Source organism: Lutzomyia longipalpis, chromosome 4 (genome assembly GCF_024334085.1).
Source record: "Lutzomyia longipalpis isolate SR_M1_2022 chromosome 4, ASM2433408v1".
Classification (NCBI taxonomy): Eukaryota; Metazoa; Arthropoda; class Insecta; order Diptera; family Psychodidae; genus Lutzomyia; species Lutzomyia longipalpis.
Genome location: NC_074710.1, coordinates 10,705,894 through 10,733,584, shown reverse-complemented (window position 1 = coordinate 10,733,584; position 27,691 = coordinate 10,705,894). Strand labels below are relative to the sequence as shown.

At 34.2% G+C, this 27,691-nt stretch overlaps 3 protein-coding genes across 6 annotated transcripts in view; 2 read left to right on the top strand and 1 right to left on the bottom strand.

The window, feature by feature from the left end:
* Positions 1-27,691, top strand: part of LOC129796209 (mitochondrial uncoupling protein Bmcp-like) — a 590,308-nt gene that overhangs the window by 80,112 nt on the left and 482,505 nt on the right. The window lies entirely within an intron of this gene.
* LOC129796054 (DNA repair endonuclease XPF) overlaps positions 1-27,691 on the bottom strand; it is a 42,229-nt gene that overhangs the window by 859 nt on the left and 13,679 nt on the right. The window contains exon 7 of one of the 2 annotated variants that reach the window (XR_008751175.1): positions 27,107-27,164. The gene's annotated coding sequence lies outside the window, so the exon portion shown is untranslated. Of the gene's footprint in view, positions 1-27,053; positions 27,165-27,691 lie in introns of those variants that run through there. The other variant, XM_055837739.1, reaches the window with a different exon arrangement.
* LOC129796044 (mucin-2) lies at positions 97-27,170 on the top strand. 3 transcript variants are annotated; one of them, XM_055837713.1, is made up of 7 exons: positions 97-282; positions 353-569; positions 5,898-6,033; positions 20,472-20,521; positions 20,611-20,805; positions 23,648-25,288; positions 25,737-27,170. In XM_055837713.1, the coding sequence occupies exons 3-7, from the start codon at positions 6,005-6,007 to the stop codon at positions 26,828-26,830; spliced, it is 3,009 nt and encodes a 1,002-aa protein (XP_055693688.1). In that variant the 5' UTR covers positions 97-282; positions 353-569; positions 5,898-6,004; the 3' UTR covers positions 26,831-27,170. The 3 variants fall into 3 exon arrangements, with proteins under 3 accessions (XP_055693688.1, XP_055693690.1, XP_055693689.1); XM_055837715.1 differs by lacking the exon at positions 5,898-6,033 and having other exon boundaries at positions 97-218; positions 309-569; XM_055837714.1 differs by lacking the exons at positions 97-282; positions 353-569; positions 5,898-6,033 and adding an exon at positions 6,227-6,636.

Here is a 27,691-nt window from a genome sequence, read left to right as displayed (position 1 = left end):
GAATATTCCATGGAACGTTATCTTGAAGAAGTTAATGTTTAAAGGGAAACTGTTATACTGCCATATGCGGTCTATGCAGTTTTTATTAAAAATAACAAAAACATAAACAATTTTTTCAGTGTTTAGAAAATCGGTGAAAATCCTTCAAGAAAAATGATAACATGGGAAAACGATCTTTCTTCTTATACTCTAAACTTCTAAAGGAGCAATTGCATCTGGTAAAAGCACGAAAAGTTCTTGAAGTTCTGCTAATAAAAACATAATAATTTCAATGCTGCATTGGTAAAATTCTTAATTGATTCTTTCAGCGCGGGGTGTATTTGTTTAAAAAAAATCTTCAATGTTTATGCAGGTAGAACAACTCCTATTGGCAACCACACAGGTGTCTTCCTCGTCAAATACACGTGAATAAATTCGTGAAACCTCATCTGAGCCAGAGGAGCAAATTGATCATGTTAAAGAGGTTAAAGACATCATCCATGAGACACTCAACCTGAAGATACAAAGTGGGAGCTAAATGGATGAGGAAGATGACGAAGAATTCAACTAGATGGGCCGAAAAAGACAGGGTGAGGAGATAAGACTCTTTTTTTTTCTTGTAAAATTGTTGAATTGCTAATGAGAAGAGATTCGCAGCAGCGAAAGCAAAAGCCCATTAAAATCATATCGATGAGCACCACTTCAAGGTGTCTTTAACCGGGAATTGCAAGAAAATAGCCAATAAAATTCTTGGGAAGGTTGAGACGCGATGATTGCCCATTAATTGTTCCCACTTTTGAAGAGACTCTCTCAGTCCTCTCGATTTCTACAATGATTCTTAAAGAATTCTGAAGATGAGAATTTTATTGGTTTTTTTTTGTGATGAGAAGTAATAGACTTTTAAAAAAAAATCTCTGAAAAAAAGAAAATTTTTTTGCAATTCCCAAAAATTTCGTGTCATGCTTCGCATCTCTTCAGACAGAAGAATTTGAAAAATATATAACTTTTAAAGAAAATTGTGAAAAAAAATAATAATGCTCATGAAGTCACGCTAAATTGCTGAGATTATCTCATTCAGAAAAGTATATCAAAAGATTTGTGACACATCTTATAGATAAATATGGGTTAAATATCTTAAGTATATTATATAAAAGAATATTAAATATTTTACTACTTTCTTGCTTATATGGCTTGCTACACGCATGTGGAGAAAATAGTGAAGCAGTTGCGAAGATTATGAAGGTAATGCTTAGAACTCTTAAAAAACAGATTCAGTGTAGCATAGCTAGGCGAGGGTGTTTGAGAATCTAAACATCGTAAAATCTCAAGCAGATTAATTTTGGTCAAACGTACACCCGAAGGTGAAACATTAGAATTTACCGAATTTTAATGAATTTAATTGTTTTTCCAAAGTAGGAATGCGTTAAATTTACATAAATTAAGCTAAAAGAAACTTCTCACTGATAAATAATAATAGCTCCGGTGGCCGAGAGGGTTTAAGCACGACTCTTGGCCATACCTCCCCGGAGTAGAGGGTTCGAATCCCCCTGCGGTTTTTCCGCCGTTCATGGCCCGTGCTTCCTATCCTCTCTTTCCTTTCCATTCCACAGTTCATCCTTTCCTGCTCTAACGCACGTTTGTGTCGATTCGAGGCGGAGCCAAACTGCAGCGCCATCTATCTGGTAGAAGATGAAAGCTACGCTCACCGAGTGCCCAGAACTGTCTCCCGGTGGCTAAGATGATCGACTGCCGGCGGCCTGCGCCTAAAGTTACGGAATTTCGACTTGGACCGACTGACCTCTGCCGCCGACAGGATACTAATATCCCCCCCGCAGTCAACACAGTCTTTACTAGACTCCGGCGCGGTGTACCATTCCAGGAGGATCTGCGCGCCAATTACAACATACCGCAAATTGAATTTGTAGAAAAATTGTATAGTGTGTAAAAATCTGAATGGAATGTGAATAAACAACAATTATTATAAATAATCTCTAAGAGCTTTCATACAATAAATATCGCAACAAAAAAATACCATGTTTCAATGTTTTTCATGTGGACGCGAAAGGGTTAACAAAACTGAAAAAAGAAATTGTTTTTAGACTAAAAATTATAAGAAGGTGTTTCAAAACGATCATTTCCAAACGTTATAAAATTAAATAAAAAAATAACAATCGTTAGAAAAGAATCATCAGATCATCACGTCTTTGAAGAAGCATCAAAAGTTAGAATTGAAGCGTTCTAACGTTAGAATTATACGAAAAGAATTTTTAAAGCAAAATGCAAAATTCATTATTAATTTTTTTATATCTTAATAAACTCCGTCTCCTTCTAAGTGCGCTCCAATATATTTGGTGTGGAACTGTCTTTTATTGGCACAAGTTTTGGTTTTTATTCTTTTCCACTTCAGGTGGTCGTTGAACTGACCACCGCACATATAAAACTATTTGAGTGTGTCGAAAATATATTTCAAAATAACCAAATGTAGGATATTTTGTATATTAAATTTATTTATTCATTGATATCTCATTGAAAAGAAAGAACCAAAAATTATTTTATCAAAAGAATCTTAAATGAAGTTTCATTTCCCTCAAAAAAATAAAATAATATAATACTTAAAAGTAACCTACCTATAAATAGAATAATAAAGAATGGAAAATAGCGGGAGGGTATTTATGTAGACGTTCCACAATAGAAAATGTTGAATAAATTGCAAGCATTTTTAGCTGTGATTCTTTCGAAGAAAAGAATAGCACAGCTTCTGTGTCCACTCTAAAACTCAAGGTCGTCGGATCGGGCTCAAACTTGGTATGAGCACGAATTAGGGTCCCCACATTCCAAAAAACGTATGCGCCGAAAAACTTTTCCGGCCGTCCGTCCGGCCGTCCGGCCGTCCGGCCGTCCTTCCGGCCGTCCGGCCGTAGTTTGGAGCTCAATTACAAGAGAACGGTAATAGATAGAGACTTGCGGTCAACGGCAAAGTTCAATTATCGACTGGAAGTCGTCCAACTATGATATCAAATTCAGCCCCCCACCCCTGCATCCGCCATTTTGAATTTTTTTAAATTTTGTTTTTGCTATATCTCAGCCTCTATTATAGCTAGAGGTCTGAAATTTTAATATGTTGTAGGGGCCCTTAAGACCTTTTCAACGATACTTCATTTCCAAAAATCGGACAAGCGGTTTAGCAAATATAGAGTTCTATCGTAAGTGGGCTATAACTCCTAAACCTCTTGACCGATTTGGACCAAACCGGTTTTGAATGAAAGATCTCAATGAGGTCTACAATTATCTATACATAGGAACTTTCAAAAGTTACCGCTAGAGGGCCTACAATCAAAAACAAAATTTTCGATGAGTTTTCGACCAGTTTTCGATTAATATCTCAAAAACTGGACGATAGATTTCGATTAAATTTTAGTATGTTATAGGTGATAGGCACACCTTTTAACCAAAAAAAAATAAAAAAAAATTATGTCGTGGTTTCAGAGATATAGACCAAAACAGGTTTCCATATGTACCGATTGTTGTAATATTGCCTTATATCGGCTTAACGGTACTTGATAAAGACTTTTCGATTGAAGTTTCATCGGGTATAGTGGGCATGACCTATCAGATTTTACTAATTTCAAAATTCAAAATGGCCGCCTTCTGCCATTTTGTTACATCAACAATTACTTTCATCTGTTCACATATATTTTAAACAAATTAATTGGCGCCCCGCGAAGCGGGGCGCCTTTTTTATACATAAAAAATATAAAAATATATAAACCTATAAATATACATACATATATAAGTACAATGATGGTCCAGCAGAGTAAAGGGAATGTACTGGTAAGTTTCACTTACGGGCTGTGATTCTTCCTTCAGATGACAGTCAAAGTGTGGTGAAAATTGAGGTGGACAAATTTTTAGGAATGGCTTTCTCACGCATCGAATCACAGCCAACGCGTGTAAATTCTGGGGAAAGGCTTACTCATGCGCGTTGGCTGTGATTCGTTGCGTGAGAAAGCCATTCCTAAAAATTTGTCCACCTCAATTTTCACCACACTTTGACTGTCATCTGAAGGAAGAATCACAGCCCGTAAGTGAAACTTACCAGTACATTCCCTTTACTCTGCTGGACCATCATTGTACTTATATATGTATGTATATTTATAGGTTTATATATTTTTATTTTTATTCATTCAGAGCGAGCTTTAAATGCCTTCCATAAGCTCTTGTTGTGCAATTATATCCAATGCCTTGGCAGGGAAAAAATGCTTTAGCGATCAGCCGTGTTGTCTTACAAGATCTCTCTCACTGTCTTTTCTCCCACCCTCGATAGAAGGAAGTTTTTTTTTTTCACTTCATGCTACCAAAGTGAAGGTATATCGCGCTATTGCACCGTAAGAACCTCAAAGTGTCTAAGAACTTGTTTATGCTTCAATGAGCAAAATGTAAGTTAATTGAAAAATATATAACACAAAAAAAACGGCAGCAATTTCTACAAAAGCATGTCTGGATTGAGAGTTATTTCCCAATGAGTTTTTAAGGTGCGCACGAGCTCTTGCGACTTTGACGTGCCAGACTTATACAAAAGCACTCTACACTAAAAGACAGAAGCATACAGAAGGGTGTTTAAGTATTTCACACACCAAAAAGACTTTTATGCCTTTTCCTTTGAACTGAACAACTCTTGCATATTTAATAAGAAGCTGAATGTAGTGAAAAATATGCCAATAAATGCTTTTATGAAAGAACTTTTTTCTTACCTCGCTGAAATATCCCAAAATTAGTTAGAAACAAAAGGAGAAAAAAATCCAAAAAGTTCATTTTAGTTGCTCAATTAATTGATTTGAATTGTTTTTTATTGAGAAATTATTGATATTTGTGATCTTAAACCTTAACCCTATTGGAAGAAATTAATCAAAATTGAATAAATTGCTATTACACATCTTTTTTTTCTGTAAATCATTTGGAGGAATTTCTTTCAAATTACATACCTACTTCTAATATACAAAGCATAATTTAGTAACTACCTATTTACACAGTTTATTAAATAAAAGAAAGCTCTTTCGTCTGAACATAACGCATCATGAATGATTTAAATAAAAAAAACAATTCAAGGATTAGATTAACTTAGAAAGAAGAAGTTTATTCATTTTTTTAATGAGTAAGGCTTTCATTTGGAACAACTCATGAGACAAACGTAACTTTCTTGGAGATCTATAAAGTAAAGAATTAGAAACTACAAAAGAAACTTTTCTTTTTTCACTGAGATTAGCAAGAAAAATTTGCAAAAATTTACTAAAAAAAAATGCAAAAAATGTCGTCATCATTGTGTTTTTCTCTCTTTCAATGCATAAAGCTTTTACATTTATGTTTTATTGATGATTTTTATGTATTTTTATGCTTTATGCATTAAATGAAACAAAAACACAACTAAACAGTGACGTCATTGTTTGCATTTTTTAGTAAAGCTTTGCAAAAATTTCCCCCTAGTCTCAGTGGCAAACTGAAAATCTTTTTAGCGATTTATTATTTTGCTTATTTTGATATTGTACCAGAAACTGCGTGTCCCGATTGTTTTCTCGTGTAGTCGATTTAGTCTACATAAAAATGAATAAACTCCTTTATTGGGAACATAAGGAAGATTGGAAGTTTGGCGGCACATGCGGAAGAAATACATTTTGTTAATTTGACAAAATGTATTTTTGAGGGTCAAAAATTGTTTTTTTTTAAATTTTAATAGTCTTTCATTTGACAAAGAATTATTATGCTAAGATCATTCTTGGCCATAATTGCTTTGTGGTTTTTATGATTTTTCCGTCAGATCTATTAAGAATTTTAATGTTTTTGTTTTAAATTCTCTTTGAAATATCTTTTATTGAGTAATCTAATTGTTTTTTTTTCATTCTACTTATATGCACCACCCACAGCTACATAATCTTTCATCATTTGTGGACCCCTTTTGAGAGTTGGAACCCAAAATTACCTCACCTTGCTACACGATGTATGTGCAGCGTATATAACGTTTATTTTCTACATGGGAATGGCTTTTAAGCGATCAAGAAGGTAACAGTGAGTAAAAAGCTCCTCGCTATGTATACCAATTCCGTCATACTGTTCTTGATTGAGCGCCCTCCGTGGGGCTCTCACGAGGGGGGGTCTGCACCTCCACTTTTTTGGTTGAATGTGCTTGCGCGCATGAGAGTGGGAGAACACAGGGGTCTATGCTTTCCGTTCAGCACTTCACATCATCAGTTGTAATTCAACGATTTTCTCGCGTTGCCGCTCTCACCTGTTTAACCGTGTGCTTCACCGTTCCAAGAGAAATTTCACTTTGATTTCTCGTGGCGCGCGCGGTGTGTTTTTCTATGCTTTTGCACAAATGTAACGATCTCGCATATAGCCCGTAGCCTCTTGCTGTGTTGCACTTTGCAAAATTATCTAATTTATTTATTTTTTTGTTACGACAATTTGAAGTGATTTAGCTTTCAAAGAAAAAAAAGATATTGAGTGAATCCTTCAAAAGAAGAATTAAAGAGGAAAGGTGTGCTGCGGAACTTTGCATTTTTTTGTTGCAAATTAAAGTTGATGAAAGTTTTCTCTTTTCAACCTCATCTGGATTGCAACTCTTTAGCTGATTTTTATTGAAAAAGGAAAAATCTCTTCCGTGTAAGTTGCAAACTTGAAAGATAAAAAAATCTTTAACAACTCCTGACCCACAAAATACCCGTGATGCATTGTTGAAAGTGAGAGCATTTTTGCTGTTCTCACTCGGAGGAATTTCTTCATGTGCGCGCTCATACCACACATAAAATGGTAAATGGGAAAAGGTACCATTTTAATTGCAAAAGACGCGCAGAGTCTGTGAAACGTGTTACCTTTAAAAGTCTTCGACAAAATGTGATGCAGAGAGAATGGAGCTCTCTGACAATAAATCCACAGTGTATGGTGTTGAGGCTCTTTGGGAAAGTTTAGAGAGACTGTGTGTGGTGATTAAATAAAAGATATCTCTTCCCAAAAATGTACGCCATTAAGAGACCTGCAAATTTAATAAATATATTTGAAATTTTGCACAAAAAAAGATAATTTCTTCGAGAGTGAGAAATAAAAAAAAGTGCTTTCATCAATATTTGAGATAGATTAATAAACAAGTCGTTCCGAAAGTCTTGGAATAATATTTTTTTATTAAATATTTTTAATTTGTTTTAATCTTTTATTAATCAGAGATTGTGGTGGTTTAATTTTAAAATTTTAAAAATGTAAAAGTTTTGTTTTAACCCTTTCGTGCCATTGAATTGAAGCATTCGCTTATTTCATCACGATGTTTATTCAATGAAGAAGAGACATTTCTGAGACAAAAACTTTTCTTTGTTTTCTTTTATTCAAATTCTTGGAAAAAATTAAATTTTGTATGGGATTCAAACGGTCGTTAAAGAGTTAAAACCTCGTCAAAAAAAGATCTTTAGCAGCCTAGAAATTCTTAAAACTTGTAGAACAACCCAATATACTCTTGAAAGGAAATTTGACAGAATTTGTTTAAAAAAACTTTAAGAAAATGCCAAAATTCTTGAAGAAACTGTCAAAATCTTACAACTTTTAATGAAAATAGATTTTCAACTGAATCGACCCAATAATACTTCTAAAAAGCATTAACGTCCTCAGAAGAAGAGTAGTCTAAAAATTCTTAAAACTTCCAGAACAACCCAATATGGGGGTGGATTCTGTCAGAAATCTTTTATTTTCCGTTCTTACAACGAAAAACTTTTCTGTAAAATTTTATCAGTTGACGTTTTTAACGATTGAATGTCTTAAAATCTTTTTATTTTCGTTCTGTAAAAGAAGAAACGCAAATTCCATTCTTGCAGACATTTTTCAAAAATAAATGTTTAAAAATTCCTAATTAATTCTCATTTAAAAATATAATTTTTAGAGGGAAACAAACTGTCAAAATCAGACGAAAATTTTCATAGAACACCCAAAAAGGGCTATATGTAGCCTAAATGACGATCTGCCCGTCTGATCCAAAAAAAAAACAAAAATACAAATAAGAAGAATATTTGTGAAGAGAATTATGACAGAATTCGTTTGAAAAATCTTTAAGAAATTTTCAAAATTCTCGAAAAGACTGTCAAAATCTTAAAACTTTCAATGAACAAGTTTTTTAACCGAATCGACCCAATAATGCTTTTAAAAAGCACAAAGTGTGAAGATTTCACACATATTTTTCCTTCTTATATTGCCAAAAATGTGCGTAAATGGAACTCCAAAATGAAATGAAAAAAAAACTCTCACGATATAAATCATAAAAATTTGGAGCAATAATTGCAAGTTAGAGAAAGTCACTAAAGTTTGTCTAAAAATTTTAGAATGTGTTGTGGGTCAAGTGTCTGGGCAATTTATTGGAAAATTTCAATTAAAATCACTCTGTTGCCAATTTTATAACGCAATGCCCGCGTGGTGTTTATAAATTTTAATAGCATTGTCTTATGTTGTAACAACACAATGAGATATATATTCTATTATGTCATTTTTCTCTAAAAACCTATTGGCTTCATTTTCACACACACACTAAATCCAATCGTTCAGAAATTTATTGAATCTCTTGCATTCAATCTGCGCACATAAACTCAAAAGACTCTCACTGTGAATGGAATGAATTATAAAGAGAAAAAAAAAGATGTGAGAGAAAGATCAATCTGCTTTAGCTTTTCCATCATATCTTGGGAATTTCTTGTTTCGTCTCTTCAACACTTTTTTTTATTTATTTTGAATGAAAAAGTGATAGTGTTTTGCAAAGTGGCAACAAAGTTGTGGAAGAAAAATTATTTATAAAAAATGAAACTATTTTTTATTTGAGAAATTTGGAATATTAAATAATATTTTGATGAAAAAGAAAAAAAATAGGAGATTTTATGATTGATTCTGTAAAAAATCTTTTCTTTTATTTAAGAAAGATTTAAAAATACAAACTGTTAAAATATTTCAAGAACTTTTAAGAAGCAAAAATTTTTGACAAAATCAACCCTTTAGACTAGTTCCTTAAAATTTTCAACCTATTTCAGCTTCTTCCTCATTTCATTAAATAATTGTTGAATTATCACACTTTGACACATAAATTTTTCTCAATATATTCATTACAAACAACCGCAAATTGGCCATAAAATTAAATCAAATTGTCCAAGAAATAGCAGCGCGCTAAAAAATGTCTTGCATGAAATTCATATATTAGATTATGTTTGCAATTGCGCGCGAATTGTAGCCCATGTAAGCTTTCAAATTCTTGAGATTATTGGACAAAAAACCTTGAAACTTTTGATATTTTAATTGATTTCTAGGAGGGAAATCGCTGCCGCACACAAAACTCCAATTAGAGAAGCCCACAGAGCCTCAAAGTAAAGAGAAAAAGTATTTTATATTCAACTTTATTGTGACATTCTTGCAAACGCATAAATTTTTGCATCGAATTTACTTTTTTTTCCATTTGCAATTTCTCAATACAAATTATTTTATTTAAGAGAGAATAAAATAAAATAATTAATATTATGAGATCAACGTTTTTGAAAGACTTCTATTGCATGAAAAATTTCAAGATTGAGAAAATATTTATAATTTTTTCATATTCAAAAAATGTTTTAAACGTGGATTTTTCCTCAAATCTTACGGTCAATACTTTGGCGCGTAAATGGCCAAAGTATGAACGTGCAGTGCATTTTAGATGCGGAACCATTACTATGTCTGTTGCCTAACTGTGACTTAATTCTCATTTTGTATTAACAAAAGGCTTTTTTTGTGAAAATTTGGAATGCAAAGCTTGAAGAAATTTATGCTTTAGTACGAAACGGAATAATTTTCAAGGCTGCAAAAGAAAATCTTCAACAATCTTTGTTTTGTAATTAGAATTGTGCCATTCTATTTGCAATAATGGGCATCTTCGTCACCTTTCATTTAAAATTCAAAAGAGTTAATCAAACTTTGTGGTCTCACAGCCTAACGATATTGCTGCAAATTTACTTTAATGGCTCAGCAGGAAGTTACGGAGTCGATTGAGCATGACCACCTGTTTGGGGAGCTCTTAAATATCTGCTTAAGAAAAAAAATGTCCACATAAAAATCATCCACATAACCCATCAATGCGAACACTGGGGGATATTGCATGTGAGATAATAATTGCAATCAGTTAAGAAAGTCTCAGTTTTTGATAAATTTTTGGATGCTGTGTGCCCCCAAAAAAAAGCTCTTCTCGTTTGAATGGCAAAAGCGAAGAGATGTGTGCGGCGCGAAGCAAAACTTTCACTTGTGATATAATTTATAATGAAACTGTATACACAAAGTACATTTTATAAACATGTCCGCGTCTCCTGCATCTCAGCACACATCATTTGAGGGGCATGCACACATCTTGTGGCACGATGAGCAACAAACATAAAAGTTGCCGCAATGGCAGATTATTTTCCCATTTCCCAGGGCATTTTTCACCATGTGCTAATGCCTCTGCAAAGCGTCTTACTCAATAAAATTGCATCTTTACTATTATTTGATGGAAAGAACAAGACATTTAGTGGTGCTTTCACACACATAGACTCTCAAGGAGGTTTCCTCATTAGATATTGGTTAGTTGGGAAGTTCGTATATCTTAAGAATTAGAACTGAAATTTTAGTTAGTTTCAAAAACTGATTTTTAACTATTCAAAATTTATTTGTACGTTATTTTAAACGACGTCTAATCATTTTATTCATTTTTTGGTCTAATAAGAAAATCTATAAATAATATTAAAATTTTTTAAAAATACATTAATAAAGACAGACAATTTTATTGTTGAATCAGCCTGAAAAGTATCCAACGTAAATTCATTAAAAAGTCATAAACCACTCCTTCTTACTTTACCTAATTTAATATTTTTTAACCATTTGTATGCTGTGCAAAATATTCAGAGACATTTCCATATAGGGTACGTGACGGACCCCAGAAAATTTTTGCGCAAATTAAACACATTTTTTTTAATAAAGTTTTATTGACTTCCTTTTCCTTTCGTCTATTTTACAGTAAAACCTCAATTTTTAATCGATTTTTCGTGATTTTTTCAAAAAACGATTTTTTCGGAAAGGAATGAATTCGGCAATGGAAATTTCTTTTGCTCTCTCCCAAGTGAGGTCCTCTTGGAAAATCAACTTCTGTTGCACAGCTCGATCGTTGATTCCACTGAGCAATCTATCTCGTAGAACCTCCTCCAGGTATGTTCCAAACTCGCACCTTTCTGCCCTGGCCGTTATTTCCAAAATGTAGTCATTCACTGTTTCGCCATTTTTGCGGTTTCGCATATAAAATTGACATCTCTCGGCGATGATGTTATTTTTCACCTCATAATGCTTCTGCAGCGTATCCATCATTTCCTTGTATGTGACTTCGATGGGCTTCCTGGGTGATAAGAGGCACGCCAGGGTGTTGTATGCAGTTGCTCCCATCAGTACGATCGCGTAGTTTCTTCTCTGATTTTCTTCTTCCACTTTGTTTACGCTCAAAAGACTGTCCATTCGGTCGCGAAAATTCTGGAAATTATCTCCTGGCTTAAACGGTTCAATACTCCCGATCAGGATGCTCATCTTGGTGTCTTTTTAAAAAATTTTCATGCACAAAAGAAGAAATTATCGTTGGGGATTTTCCAGAATGTCCTTTACCTTGTGTCTCATGCACGTTTTATCTTCTTTCCAGAAAGTTCTTCGCTTATTCACTACTTTGTGGTTATTCCAGACTATTTTTATGTCCTCGTGTTATGCACAATATTGCACTAGATTTTGGGCTTTTCTGGTTTTTCTCTAAAATGTTCTGTAATTTTCCACGCCCGAATCGTCGCGTCGCCAGTCGTTATGAAGACTGTGCTTTTAGTGTTGTTGTATGTGTTGCTGCCTGACCGAGAAAGGCGTGAGAGTGAGAGCGAAAGCTCATATGCGAACGTTTATATGTATGTCCTTTTCGGTTAAGGGTTGCCAACGTTTTATTTTCAAACTATTTAAACATATTTCCGTTGAATTGTTATACAACGCCTATTTTTCAATTTCCGACCTAAAACTACACGATCTTTACAAAATAAATTAATAAAAGGAAGGAAATTAAATATCCGAAAGCATTAAATCCAATTATATTAGAATTATATTGTACAAAAAGTATAAAATATAGCTCTGGGATTGATCACTATACCCCTCTCGGCGTACAAACGGTTAACTACTTATCCTCCTTGTTTAAGTTCTTTCATGTAAATATAAAATTATTCATCTAAAATCTAACTCAAGTTCAATTGTAAAATAATTTTTCATTTTATGTTGTGATTTTTCTTCGGCGATTTATGAGTTTTCACAAAAACGTGCTCAAACATTTTTCTCTTCTTTTTTTCCCAATATTTTCCATTGCTCTGTGTCAAGGGCAACAAGCTATCCGTATAAATACTGCGCTAAAGGTGTGTCTCTTCATAAGATTTTCAAGGTGGATTTTGTCAGGACTTTCTTTTGCACTTCTCATTGAAATGTTCTTAATTAAAAAACAAAAAAGAAACTTCATGTTTTTTTGCGGTTGATTTGATTATATTCTCACAGAGTGGGTGGGTTTGTTAATCTTGCATTTATGTTCTGCCTCAGAATTCTCATAAATTTGTAAGAAGAATTAAATGTCATTCATTGGGCATTTGTTGCAATTCCAAATTGTAATTCAACACTGCAAACTTCCACCGTAGTGAGACACCCGCGAGGTCCTTGTACACCTCAATTGAATGCAAATTTATTCAGAAATCTACAAGATAATTTACTACTTTACAGTTTACTAACTCGTGCTGTGTACTTCTCTTCCCTCTTCTATGAATTTCTTTGCTCATAACACACATTTTTCCCTCTTTCCACAAAACTATACCTATAAATAAATATATATTTGTATTATATATTGTGGAGATATATGGAAAAGTAATGTGCATAGAAATTCCTGCCATGTGTGATTAATTTATGTTTAATTGAATTTACTATGTATACGTACGTATATATGTGAGTAGATTAAGTCAGGCTCTATGAATTCTCGCGCACCAGAGAGGTGACAAACTTAACACATTTTTTTTTCTCTTCTTTCGCCGGTGAAATTGCCCATTAAATGGAAATTTTGTTGAAATCCGGTAGTTAATTTACTTTTTAATTTAAACATCACAACCTCACAGATTGAACATTAAATGTGAATAAACTCCTTTCATGTAAAGTGGGATTTTTATTTTCAGTTTACCTCCAGGAATCCATATAGAATTTTCATGGATTAATCATAGAAATTCCCAAGAAATATTGTGATCAATTGAACTCTGAGGGTCCCGCGTAATTTTTTTGGAGAATCGTTAATTAATTTGACTCCGACAACTAATTTATCTCTTGACTAAATTGAGAGGCACTTTTGGGTGGTTTAAATTTATAAAATACGTGACTTTGAATGTATTTTATCAATTACAGCAAATCATAGTGGAGGTTGAATTAATTCTACGGTATTGTTGAAGTAAATTCCAGGTATAAGAAGTGGCGTCTGTACCAACAATTCCCTCATCAGTGCCTTTTAAGTGTATATAATGTATGTACCTACGAATAAACTCTCTGGCATGTTGCGCAAGAAGGGCAAAATTTTGCAATTCATGTTTAAATTATATTAAAATGCCCGAGAGTTTATCGACAAAATTGCCTAATTGGAATATTCTTTTGAAGAAATTCATTGCGGCCTTGTTAAAAAGTCTGGTTTGGTTTTTGATAAAAGAAAATGTTTGTAGTTAACATTTTATTCATCCATAAGAAACATTGAAAGATGAAACATGAGATCTTTGTTTCACGATATAAATTTTGTAGATATTTTCACAGGACAATCAGAGCATCTTCTTTAGCCTTTTAAACTTAAATTAAACGTATTTCTTACTTGGAATGTTTCTTGTTTGGATCAGCACAACTCCAAAGGGTTAATAAGCCTTAAGAATATTTGCATAGCCATATACACTTTGAAGTCCTCTAAAGTATTTTGCTGCAGAGTAAATATAAAGCAAAAAAAATCTACTAACATTCCCGCAAATTCCCAGACGATTTTGAAATAATTTTAATGGGATTTATGAAAAGTCAAAAGTCACTGTCATTTTTATTCTATGTCTCACGCGAAAGATGGGTAATTTTAAACCAGGAGAGCACTACCTGAGAGAAACACAAAACAGTTGAGAAGAAGAAGCAAAGAAAAAAGAATCCCTCAAGACTTTTAATCTGGCACGATCCTTTGCAATCATCTTATTGTTTCATCTCAATCTTGACGGTTGTGTCTCACATTAAGAAATAGATGCAACTCACTGGTAGGTATAATGCTTTGAATTTAATAACACATCTTGCTGACAAGCTGGAGGCTCTTTTTTTTTCTTTTTATTTTTCTTATGAAGAAAAAAAAAGCCCCACAGATACTTTTTTTTTCTTTTACACCATATCGTGCAATTTGCACTATGTATAGCAAAAGCTCGTGGAAAAAAAACAAGTTCTCCATGATGAAGAAAAAAGCAATCCAAACGACATCATTCCAATTTGGTGGGCTTTTTTTGTCCACCTGGAGAAATACCACCGCACATAAAATGCTCGAAATCATCTGATTCATCGTGCACAAGTTCACGTTCAAGGTGAAAAAAATAAGAAATTTGTGAGAATCGGTGCATTATCTTTTAGAAGAAAACAAAATAAAAAAAGTTGTATTTTATCATTGTGATTTAAAGTAGATAATATTTTATAATTTTAATCCGCCAAAATTATAATATGTCCCAAATGCAAATCACTTGAGAAATTGAGCTTTATTTTTAAATAAAAAATATTTTTTTTAATTGACTGGAAGAGAAACAAGCCTAAACCACAGAAGATTATATATCTGTTTGAATTTTCACGGTTAAAGAAAAAGTTTTAGAGTATTTTTCACGAAATTTTTAAAATCATTGATTGAAAATTGATTTTTTTCAAACAATTTTTTATGAAAAACGCGGTGATATAATAAAATTCCTGCAAAGGGGTCGTATTCTGCAAGCAAGAAATCTTTGAAATTTCAAGAATTAGTATACCTACTGAAATTTCACCGATTTCAAGGATTTCTTGGTCGCAGAATACGATCCTAGAACTTTAAAACCGGAATTAGATTTCTTATAGTTTTTAGCACATATAAGAATAGCAAAGTACTAGCATAACCTCCGCCATCAACGCAACTTATCATAGAAAAAATGGGTGTGCTCAACACCTCTAGAAGAAAACTGCGAAGCAAATGATTTCATGTTCAATGCGAAACAGAGAAAAAAAATGAATTTAATGATTATCAATTTTTTCCCTCCATCTGTGTGCCAAGATATCTTGTCTTGCATGATAATCAGTGTCACTCCCTCATTTATTGAGTATATGTTTCCACAGCAAATACAAGATGTGGAAGAATTAAAAAAAAAAGACAGAGGAGGTTTGCTTCTTTGAAAGCGAACTTGAGAAGTTTTTTTTTAAATGTAATATCGCTTAAATATCCATGACTTCTTCACCGAGGAATGTCTTGTCAACATTATTTGTAAACAAATACAAGATGAGTATGTTGATGAAAAAAAAAGACCACGACAAAAATACCTTCTTACAGCATCTGTTGGTCATTTTTATTCATCAACAACATTACCATGCGGAGCGTTAAGAGTCATCACTGAGGGCTTTGCTTTTGTAAAAGCTTCTCAATCTCATTCCAAACTCATGCATATATGTATGGAAAAACTATCAGAGAGTTTTTTGCATGAAAGAGAAATCGTGATCACTTTTGCACATAACGCTTAGGATATTGAGATGTACTATATTGCAAGTTTTTTAGGTCAACTGCATTTGTCATGCACTAGTATAAATTTCCGTAAGATTTCAACGTTATCATGTTTTTTGTTGACATTTTCACATAGTGCCAATTGCAAAGTTTCCAATCAATTTTCACAAAAACTACTGCAAAGAGGATAAATTTATTGTATGTAAAGCATTCGTTGAACTTGAGCAAACAATCTAAACGAATTTTAATTGAAATTTACTCAAGAAAAAACTCCCAATAATCAAGGTTTATAAATTATCGATCAATTACATATTTTTTAGGTTAGAATGGATAGACTCCTAGGTTACCTATGTTAGTTTCGGACATTTTTTAAAACGTTAATTTTTTCTTTGATGTCTAAAATGTTTATGGATCTTGCGAACATTTCACATTTAATTAGCAACTTTATTTTTTGCCTGCATCAACTTTAAAAAAAAATCAATTAGAGATCAGAAGAAGCTGGTGGTGCGGGAGATAATGGACAATTTACTGGCATTTGCATTAGCGCACATAGCAGTGTTTGTGTGGTGTACCCAATATTATTGAGGAAGGACGATCGAGTGATTGTGTCTTTAACCCTTAAAATCACATGCGGTGCAAATTATATGCAATTAAGCTTGAAAGATCATTTCTTGTGATTTTTGGCACCTCATCTCACATTATTACTTCATTATGAAGAAGCTTATTTTTTTTTTCTCTTTTGCACTTCTTCCCATACACGCAGTAAAATTAAATCTTTTTTTTTTCTTTTACAAATTCATAATTGGTATTAACATTGATTCACTCAATCGTTTTGCACACGCAAATTCATTTATATATGGTGAGGAAGAGGAAAAAGAATGTGCAATGATTCCCATAGCAGAGTAGGTAGACTGAGCCATATTTGTGCTTTTTAATGCTCAATAATGCGGTTTTTCATGTCAATTTGATGATTTATCTGAAATCATCAATCACGGAGAAAATTAATGATTAAAAACATAAATAGTGCATTTGATGGTTGTGGGAATAGTGCAATAAAATTGCTGCTTAACAGCAAGCAACATGATGCGATTTACAAGACTTCTTTTTTTTGCGTGGAATTGAATATTTATGATTAAAACACATTGGAAAGGCCTGGAAATAAAAGTTCGCAGAGGAAGAGTAATAGGTCGTCATTTGATGATTTTTTTCAGCGCTTCGGTTAGTGATTATGTGGGTCTCCTCTAAAAGAGTTGAAAGTGAAGATAAACCAACATCTTTTTTTGGGTTTTAATTGTTGAATTAAGTGGAGCAATTCACACGATCATCATCGATGCGAAGAGACAAATATTATTTCTTTTTTTTTTTGCGCCATCTATTGAAAAAAATTTATTGGCGTAGCGCCATCTAGCCCTAAGATTTTTATACGAAAAAATGTTTGATAAAAGGATGCAAAAATCTCACTAAAATCCTTCTTGCAACAAATTCCCCAGAAAACTTCCATACCATGCGTGCAGCATTAAAAATTAGTAAAATGTACTTATAAGTATGTAAGTAGCAACAATAAGAAATATGTCTTCTCACACCGCATCGTGATTTTTGTCTCTGATATGCAGGCCTATTCACACACTTTTTTCTATTCATCTTTTAGTTCTTTTGTTTGTGTCTCACAGCAATGCGCGCGTACATCCAACCAAACATTAATTGCTCACCTCAAACATGGACTCTATTTGATGTATAAATTAAATATTAATAGATGCCCCAACACCGCCTTCACAAGAAAAATCCTCCACAGAATGAAGGAGATGATGAAGTGGGAAAAAATTGAGCCATTGTAAATTTACGTGGAAGGTCAACTCAAAAATTTTTACTTAATGTTCACTTTTAAAGGCACACACATTCTTGATGGCGCGAGAGAAAAAGCCACTCTATCGCAATCCACATTACTCTGTCAATCTCATTTATCAAATTATTATTTTTTTTTGTCGCTTCAGCACAGAAAAAAGCAATGAAAAATATTGTTGAGAAAAATTGGTGTGGCCGCAGAAAAAGAAAAATATAAATACTCACAACAGAAAATCGGTAGAGCACGAAAAAGAATGTTTCTATTTCACAAATCCTTTTTTTTTAGAGCAAATCACTGGGAATTAGTTGATTAATGAAGTTATTCAAAAAGTTTATGTTGTAAATATTTTTAAAGTTATACTTAAACTTGGAAAAAAAAATTCTGAATGCCTGAAGAAGGAATGAACTGCCACCGAAACTTTGTGAGAAATTTGAGAGAGCTCAAAGATCAAAGAATGAAATATTGAAAGATCAATGAATAAAATAAATATTTTTAAATCTTATTTAAAAAAAAAAAAGAGAGAAAAAAATAGCAAAATTTATCCCCCATTTAGGCACAAGAGAGATTTATTGAAAATTCGTGATCAACAAATAAACTGTGCAAGAAATATAACCAAAAAGGAATTTACGGTGTGCAATTTGAAATGCAAAGTAAATACCATTTTTACTTAACATTTTCTGCATTGACGATGATTGTTTTTATTTTGGAAAGGAGTTTATTCGTTTCTGTGACTAAACCCAGCATAATGTTCATATCATTAAAGATACTTCTCATTCTCTACTTTGAGTTTAGCTGGGAAAAACTGGGAGAAATTTGTTCTAAAATGCACATAATGACGTCAAAATTCATCGATGAAGCATTTGCGTGAATGCTTCATGCATCAAAAGAAACAAAAAAAACCCAAGAATGACGTCATTGTTTGCATTTTTGCCAAATATTTGCCAGCATTCCCAGCTAATCCCATGGAACACTTCGATAATTTTTTACATATTTTACTTGAAAGAGTTGAAACCAATATTTGTGTGAAAATTGAAATTCAAATTATTCTTGATTTTCCAATAAGTGAACAAATATTGCGCATTATCAGGAATTTATATATTAGCTTTTTCCACAACACTGTGAGCTTTTCCACATTTAGCATTGAGACAGCAAAATATGCACAATCCCCGCGCGCGCAATAAAAGCTCACAAGACGGACATAAATTTTTCCAACCAATAAATTTTCATTATTAGAAAAGTGAGGTGAAATACTTTGCGATCTCGCGCAAAAGACCATTCACTTTTTTTTTATTATTAAATAAAATATGCTAAAGAAATATTGGAGCTGCCTGGTGTTTCTCTTTATGTATACCTACCTAATGTAGTACAATATCCTTCAATTTAAGCCACTATACAGCTTACGAAAAGACATGCGAGCTATATGGTTTTACTTAATATAACTTGTGTGTACAAAAAAAAAGTAAGTCCAATACTTTAGTGAGAAGGAGAACACGATAGCAATCGTGGCAGTATTATTTATTAATGCGACTACCACACCCTTTAGGAGGCAGCAGCAAATCTCATTCTGCCGTCAAACATCGTCTACACCTCATTTTTTAATGTACCATTCCATCTAATTTTGCACACTAAACAATTTACTTTATAAGATATCATACATAGTGTGTGCTTTCGGTCGGACTTTAATGTTTTTTTTTTCTTCACGCATTTTCCTTGGAGGCTCTCTTAGCTTAGCATAAGCATCAAATAAGCACTGCACACAATTGGGTTAACTGAAAAAATCGTGTTGCTTTTTGTGGTTGATATGGTTGCATTTTGCAAAAATATTAAAAATCGAATAGAGGAAACTGGGGCAACTTTGTTATTTTTCTTAACTTGCATTAACCGGCATTAACCCTTTTCAATTTTTCTTTGGGATTATTAGTTGGTGTTCGTGGTTTACGCCAAATATTTCATTTCCTCTTTTAAAAAAAAATATATCTATTTTCATTGAAAAAAATTCTAGATAGGGGAGAGCGGGGCTAATAAAGTCACTTAAGGGTTTGGAAAAAGTCTAAAATATCATATTTCCTAGCTAGATAGAACAAAATGATCTGAGAAAGAGTTGTAGGGCAAGAAATATCCTAAAGAATTGAGCTATGCATTTCACTTTATCTGTTTGGGAAATATGATTTTATGAGCTACCCTTAAGTGACTTTATTAACCCCGCCCTCCCCTAGAGTTTAAGTTAACCCTTATGCGTTCATTTGGTTATACGTTTAACTAAACGCTATTTTCCTAAATTTTATATTAACTCAATTAATTTTTAAAGTCTATAATTTCTAAAAAATTTCATTTTAATATTTTTTTAAAAATCCTTTAAGTTCCCACAAAATGGCTTAAGTAGAAACCGATAAAAATATTTGAATTAATCTCCGAATGAAAAATTAGGTGAATTTCGTGTGTTACGTTATGTTATTCAACCGTATTTTTTTAAAGAAAGAAAAAACAAAACGTTGAAAAGGCCAAATTAAATCACATTGATTGATTTATTCGCATAATTATTTTCTAATAAGGAAATAATTTGTTGTGCCGAATATATATTTTTTTCATTCTTCTAATTCGCTAAAATTGGACATTTTGCGTGACACGAAATTAATTATTTTGCAAGGAGATTTATTGTCTTCTGCGGAGTTGTTAATCACAAATCTGTCTCTTTGATTCAAAAAATTCGCTTTAGCAAATTGTATAATTAATGGATTTATGATGGGTTTTGTGAGAGGTAGGGAAAAATATATGAATGAGTATTCTGCGGTGGGCTATTAATTGATGAGAAAATATAGGCATAATTTTAATATTTTTTTCTTCTTGCCTTTACAGAACGATGAACATACGAATAGTGGCAGCATGTCTAGCTGTGCTTCTCAATGGTAAATTGCAATTTTTTGCAAAAAGCAATATTTTCTAGAGCAGGTGATATGTGAAGGTACTTATCTTTATTATTTTTTTGCATTTGCAGCAAACACAATATTTGCAGCCATCTATACACCAGGAGGTCCTGTCTATGTGAATCCTGAGCAGGAGATTCAAGCCACACCGAGCCAACAGACGATAAATTATGTGACACAAACTGTTTATGGGTTTTTGGATTTCACAACTACCATCGGCAATACCGTGATGCTCTTTTCGCCACAGAGTTCATCATCAGCTGTGGGTGAGTCTCAAAGTCATGATGATCTTTTTTTTTTCATTAATTTCTTAGGTTCTCCCTCACCCATTACTTCTGTTTCTCAGAGTGGTGTATGAAGAGTTAAGAAAAAAAATACGACCACTCAATAAACATGGCACAAGCATTGAGTGCCACACCGAAAAATATTGCAAAGAACACGAGATCACAAAAGACGTTGGAGGGATTAATATGTTTTGCAAAATATGTCTCTTTCTCTTAGGAGTTTTCTTATTATTTATCAAAAAGTAATGAAAATCCTGACATTAACCCTTTACCGAGAAGCTTTATTTGCAGATTTTCTTTCCGATTTTCTGTATTTTAGATTTTCTATTAAAAAAACTTTTAAAAAACTTCAAACAAATGGATAAAAAATGTAAAAAAAAAAATTACCAAAAATAAAGATACGTCGTTAAAATTCAAGGTGAGATAAAATCTCATATTGTATTTCTTCCCATTAAAAGACACACCAGATAAATGCCCCCTTTCCGTATTCAATTAAAATCCAATTTGTGATTTTTATGAATCACCCAACATACTTTTCCGAAGCACATCAGGCGGTGCCAGAGAGTTTAATTTCCAATCCATCTCATAACATCCTTGGGACACTCGATTAGCCCCCCACCCCTCCTCTTGGAGATTTTTGTGGATTAGAAATAAACCTCCATCTCTGTAATGAGATACCTATTATAGCGCACTAACTTAAGTAATTTGTACCACCATCGTACTACATTCATTAAAATGCCTAATCTCCACCATCTCCCCACATTAAAAAAGATTTCAAAGAGGTGCAAATTGTGCAAGTTTTTCTTTTTTTTTATTTCTTCTCTCTTGTGTACTATATATCATGTGACTTCTGTGTAAACCACGGAGAATTTCTTAATAATTTTGCCAAAAACACGCGCAAAGAAAATAGGTAAAGTTGGTATGGAATAAAACCCTTGCGATACAATTTGTTCATGTTGGTCTAAAAATACCAACCTATACAAAAGAAGAAGAAAAAAGTCAAAAAGAAACTCTTTTGTAGAAAATTCCACAAAGTGTTGGTTCTTTCACTAATATTGCGCAAAAATTAAATAAATGTTGCATGATTCGAAAGCAACGTGCATTGCAATTAAATTGCATGCAGAACGAATTTATTTGAATAATGAGAACTAATGCAATTTGTTTTTTTGGATAACACCTGTGGGTTGTTTGAAATTTGTTTTTGAAAGCTCTTAATGACATGGAAGCATGATAGTAGGGGAAACTTGGGCTATTTAGTTATACTAAATCTATGATTTGTATAATCTCTATTAATTAATCAAACTAGTTAAATGTTCCTTGGAAGGGGAACTTATTGTTTGAGATTTTGATCTTAAGCTAAGTATTATAGTAAAATCGTTAATTCCATAAAGTAAAATTTTTATTCTCTTTATCTAAACTTTACTTTTGATATTAGATGTCGCTATAATAGAAATAAGCCCTCTTGCGGAGAAAAATGTATTAAACTTGGTTGAAAAATCTTCATGAGTTGAGCATTATTTTATTTTTAGATCAAAAAATCATTTAAAATCATTTGATATTACCTAAAACTAAAATTATGCTAAAATTATAAAGGTTTTACACAGTGCAATACAATTTTGTCCGCCAGAGGGCCTATTCCTACTGCAGCGACATCTTATATCCAAAACAAAGTTCTAGAATTGAAGATGTTAATAGTTTCCAAATACAATATGATCATGATCAAGACATTTACACCCAACTCATTGAATCCACGAAATTAATAACCCTTGATTTGTTATTCCAAAAGAAGCTCTGATGGTTAGAATTCTTTTTCCCACGCTAATCATCATTGTTCATTCATTCTACAATGCTTAACTTGCCAAATTATTAAATTCACAAAAGACAACAATCAGGAAATTCTAATTATAACTAAAAAGCCTCTTCAGCGTCCATTCGCAGACATCACCCTCCCCCTATAAAATTTCGAAAGCTTTTTTTGTACGAATAAATTCGTCAAGCTTCACATGACTCTCTTCCTGGACATTTTTTCTTGTTGATAGATCAAAACTTACAAATAGTCTAGACAAGATCATAGATGGATGTTTTTTATGTAACATGGCCCCCGCTTTGTTTTTGCATTTCAGCATTGCATGATACATTACATTCCATTGTCTTTTCCTTTCCGCTTTTGCACAATTTTCCACATCAATGACCAATGTGTCGCTTTTGGTTTTTTTTTTGCAAAGCCCTCAATCTGTTTTGTTTAAACACCACCCATTGAAGAAATTTCCGAGTACAAATCTCTATGGCAGCTTATTCTCTGCATTTTTTCATTAACCATTCTCACAGGGAGTTACTCAATTAAATGGCAAATTAATCAATTTTCCGTGGCCTTCAGCAAAATAACACAAAAGGTGTCTCAAAGTTTGCTCATGAATTTATTCCACTGTGTCTTTCCCAAGATTCCTTTCCTTTTGCGGCTTTTAGTTTGTCATTTTTTCATTGTTAATTTTTTTTTCTACTCAAAAAGTTATTTAGGTAATCTTTGGTCTGTTTGTCCATTCATTGGGCTTCACGTAAATTCACACAGATTTTTTTTAAAGGGAATTTTTAATTGAGAACTTTTTGGGAGCTTTTTTTGTGCCTTTCTGCTTACCGCTGCAGAAGCAGCAGAACTAAGAATCTCTTAAAAGCAATTAAAACATATTAACACTTAGGAGTCCTTTAAATTATTCTTTAAATTCTTTTAAAAGAGATTTTCAAGTCTTTCATTACTTTTAATATCAAATTTGTTGCCTTTTAAAAGTCCTTTTCAAATAATTCATTTTTTGCTCTCTCCTTGCAGCCCCTACGAGCGTTGTTGAAGAAGTTAAACCAACGAAAGTTGAAGAGAAAAAGCCCGTGGTTGTGACGAAAGAAATTAAAGCGTCACAAGTGGAGGAAAAGAAACCCATTGTAACGATAAAAGAGATAAAAGCATCACCCCCATCATCAATTGTGAATGTTGTAGCATCAATTGAGAAGCCCGATAGGCCATCAATTGTGAGTGTTGTGAATGTTGTGCAGCCCGTTAGTGTGGTAACATCGTCAAAAACACAAATTATTTCCACAAAAGTCGACGTAATTGTTCACAAGGAAACGGTAACACCGTCAATTCCCACGGAAGCACCGGTGGAAGAGGTGTCACCACAAATTGAGGAAAAACCCTTCGATGGGTTGACAATTGAATCGAGTATTGTGGAGATTAATTCAAATGTAAATTCCGACATTCCCGTGCAAATTCCCAATAATATCGGGGAGCCTGAGTATGATTTCCTTTCGAGGCAACCAGCTGAATATGTCGAAGAGACGTACAGGGTGCACAATTTGCGTGGTGGAAAGCCACAGCTGAAGCAACGACCAACTGAAGCACCCCGACGTGATACTCTCCACCCCACGGGTTTGGTGACAAAACTCGGTGGAACCGTGGTTAAAGATGGTGTAACAACAATTCATGAAACAAGCGTAATAGGGACGTACATTTCGGGGAAATATGCTCAAGTCCTGCAGAGCTCTTCGCAGATCTTCCACAATCCCAATAAAGCCAAAATTGCTCCATCACCATCGCTCAAAATCCTAAAAACTGCCGCTCCGGCTATTGCAAAGGATCGCCGGTACTCTGTTGAGGCAACACCCAGCCTAGATAGCTACGAAGATACACTAACAACAGCTCCTGGTCGAAAACGTCCTGTTGCCATTCCCCCCACAAGTCCTGCAGACTTCAAGAGTCGCTTCCGCAATCGAAAGTACACCCCTGAGAGTAATCAAGACTACACTGATGATGTTACCCCAGCTGCTGAAAAGATCACAACGAAGAAATTCCGCAGTAACCAGAAATACAATCGTCCCTCATCGGAGGTGAACACTGTGTCAGTATTCCCGGAAACGAGCTCTGTACCGGCCTTCCGCAGGAATAAAGCTTCCCGCCATGACTTCAAGACAACATCAACGGTGACACAGAATGACTCGTACAGCCGACGTGGCTTCAAACCTCGACCACATCCAACGAATGTGGATGCTGAGCAGCAAACAACGAGTCTGTATAAATTCAAATTGAATCGCACACCAGGACGGTGGCAGTACAAAACCACCCCAAAGCCACGGGTTAATATTCGAAAATCAACCGATGAACCAAAAGAAACGGCAACGGAAACAACAAACCCCGAGGGGAGAACCGAAGATGGTGATCTCGATGGACAACCATCCCTTACGGGTGATATCCTCGAAGATGACGGACGCAATGGAATTGAAAAGCCCCTCCCAGTGGAAACGTTGAAAGTTGAAATTTCCACACCGTCAGACTTTGCGGATATTTACTACGAAATTGCAACGATTAAATCGCCATACACCTTCCAGGTGGGTCCTATGAAGAAGACAAGATTCATCACAGTGACGTCCACCTTTGAGAAGACCCTGGAACCAGAGACATCCACAACAGAGCTCACAGGTTTGTCTCCCATTTACTATTATTGCTTTATGTTTGGTAAACTTATGAAATAGAATTATATTTGAATTTTGCGCGCACTCGAAGTGGTGAATTCGAGTGGTGAAAATAGAGAATGTGGGGAAAAAGGAATGATTTGGCGGCAAAAATGACAGATTGGATTTGGAAGGCAAGGTGTACGGATGCAAATGTGCTTGTGGCCAAATCATTCTTTTTTCCCCACATTCTCTATTTTCACCACTCGAATTCACCACTTGGAGTGTGCGCCAAATTCAAATATTATTTTATTTCATAAGTTTTCAGAACATTTTCATTAAATTAAATTAAAATTAGTAAATTTCCTGCATCACAATTTTTTTCACAAAGAATCTCTATTTTCTATTTCATCTTCTTATCTAGTCCAGCCATATTTTGATCTTTAATTCATGAATATTGATGATTCCTTGTGTAGGTCCTCTGACGGAGAATATCCTGGCAACAACGTCACATTTGGACAGTGAACACAATCTTCTGGACTCAACAATTGCTACCCTACCGCCGCTCTATCTCACGGATATTGGGGAAACACCAAGTTTGGAAACACTCACAGAGACCTTCAGTACATCCCATGTCCTCCTCAAGACGCACATCTTGCCAATTGTCTACAATGAGAACAGCACCGATAGTCACACACTCATCCAGACATACCACGTAACGAGACTCGTAACTGCCACAAAAACCCTTCCGCCCATGGAGAGCTATCACTTTGTCCCGAGTAAAACATTCAATGAGTTCAATAGTCGTCTCGATGAGGCTGGATCTGAGTTGCATTTAGAGCTAGAATTTGGCGACAATAACGAGGAGGATGAAGATGATGAGGGACTTCGTCAGGAATTACCAGCTGAGTTGGATTTGTCCAAAGTTGGAACAGATCTCGATCTTTTGGGACTTGATCGTGTACCCATAGCCGCACCACCAAAAGCCAAACATCCCAAAGTCACCAAGACACCCGTCCTGGAGGCAACAACCCCCAAATCCAGTGAGAGTATTCAACCGGAGATTCAGCAACTTCTTCGTCTCCTAAACCCAGCAGCTGCTGCTAATCTTCCCCAAGTGATTACATCATCAAAGCCAGTGATTAAACTCGAAACAGTGTACGATTCCCACGTGATTCCCATCTTCAATGGTGTCTCCACCATCTTCAGTACACTTACACGTCCAATTGGTACGGTAACAAAGACAGACTACGAGTACGAGACGACAACAATTCAGCCATCACTCCCCATTCCACCTGTCCCCATGAATCCCCTTTTCCCACCCCAGCAGCAATTCCAGGTCACATCGGCGCCCATTGTTCAAAATACAGTGGTCACACTGACAGACAGTAAGGTACTCAAGTTGACCTTTGGTGCTAAGACCGCCTACACCACCCTCTTCTCCACCCATGTTACCCCAACTCTTGTCACAACATTCGTCACCACATCCGTTCCCGTGGCTCCCGTCAATGGGGCAGCATTCCCCGGATATTTCCCCGCACCCTATGCTCCCTTTCCCTATGTGGGCTAGAAAATTATGAGGAGAATTCGTGAGCTCCTCCCCCCCCCACCCCTTTTGGGAACTCCTGCGAAAAACCGTAGAATGGAGAACAATGTGAGTACCTATGGCTACTTTTAGAGAAAATGGTATCTGCATATTTTAAACATTGATCCTTTGATTCATTTTAGTAAGTTTGGTAAGAATAGAAGTATTTTCAGTAATTTTTCTTACTATCAAAATGCCCCTAAAGGTATGCAATTTTCAAAAGAAATTTATTTAAATTGTGAAAAAAAAACTATGACTTACCAATAAATGTGCCTTTAAACTGCTAAAGAATCCGGCTTAAACAATAAATTAATTTTCACTGAAATAGAATTTGAAAATAAATTGAATTTTGTAATTTATTCAAGTAATAATTTGAAAGAAAAAAAATTGAAAAAGAATTTTAAAAAATAACTTTAAAAGGATACGGAAAATGGATCAATTGAAAATTATGTAGAATCTTTCAATTTTCCAGAAAAGTTTTCCAGGAGTTTCTCTACCTATAAATTCCCTTCTATAAATGAGGATGGTCTAAATCTTTGGATAGATTCTGATATGTAACTCAACCTTTCTATGCGATTTTTCTGCAAGTTTTTTTTAATAGATTTTCTGTGTGCTAAAATATCACGAAAAAAGGCGAAAACACCCAAAAGGGCTGAAAATAAAACTTTTTAAACAATCTTCCTTTTCGGATAAAGTGCAATTAAGTTATAATTAAATAAAAAACAATACTTTGCCATCTCAAAACTTTACCGGAAGCGGAAGAAAATTTAAATAAAAAATAATGGAGGAGAGTGATTGAGAAGAAGAAAAAGCGATACAAAAATTCCACCCAAATATACTCGAATT

Coding starts and splice junctions, on each gene's coding strand:
- LOC129796044 (XM_055837713.1), top strand. CDS start 6,005: ATGGGAATGGCTTTTAAGCGATCAAGAAG. Junction 6,034..20,471: donor GCTTTTAAGCGATCAAGAAG/GTAACAGTGAGT, acceptor TTGCCTTTACAG/AACGATGAACATACGAATAG. Junction 20,806..23,647: donor GAGTTCATCATCAGCTGTGG/GTGAGTCTCAAA, acceptor CTCTCCTTGCAG/CCCCTACGAGCGTTGTTGAA.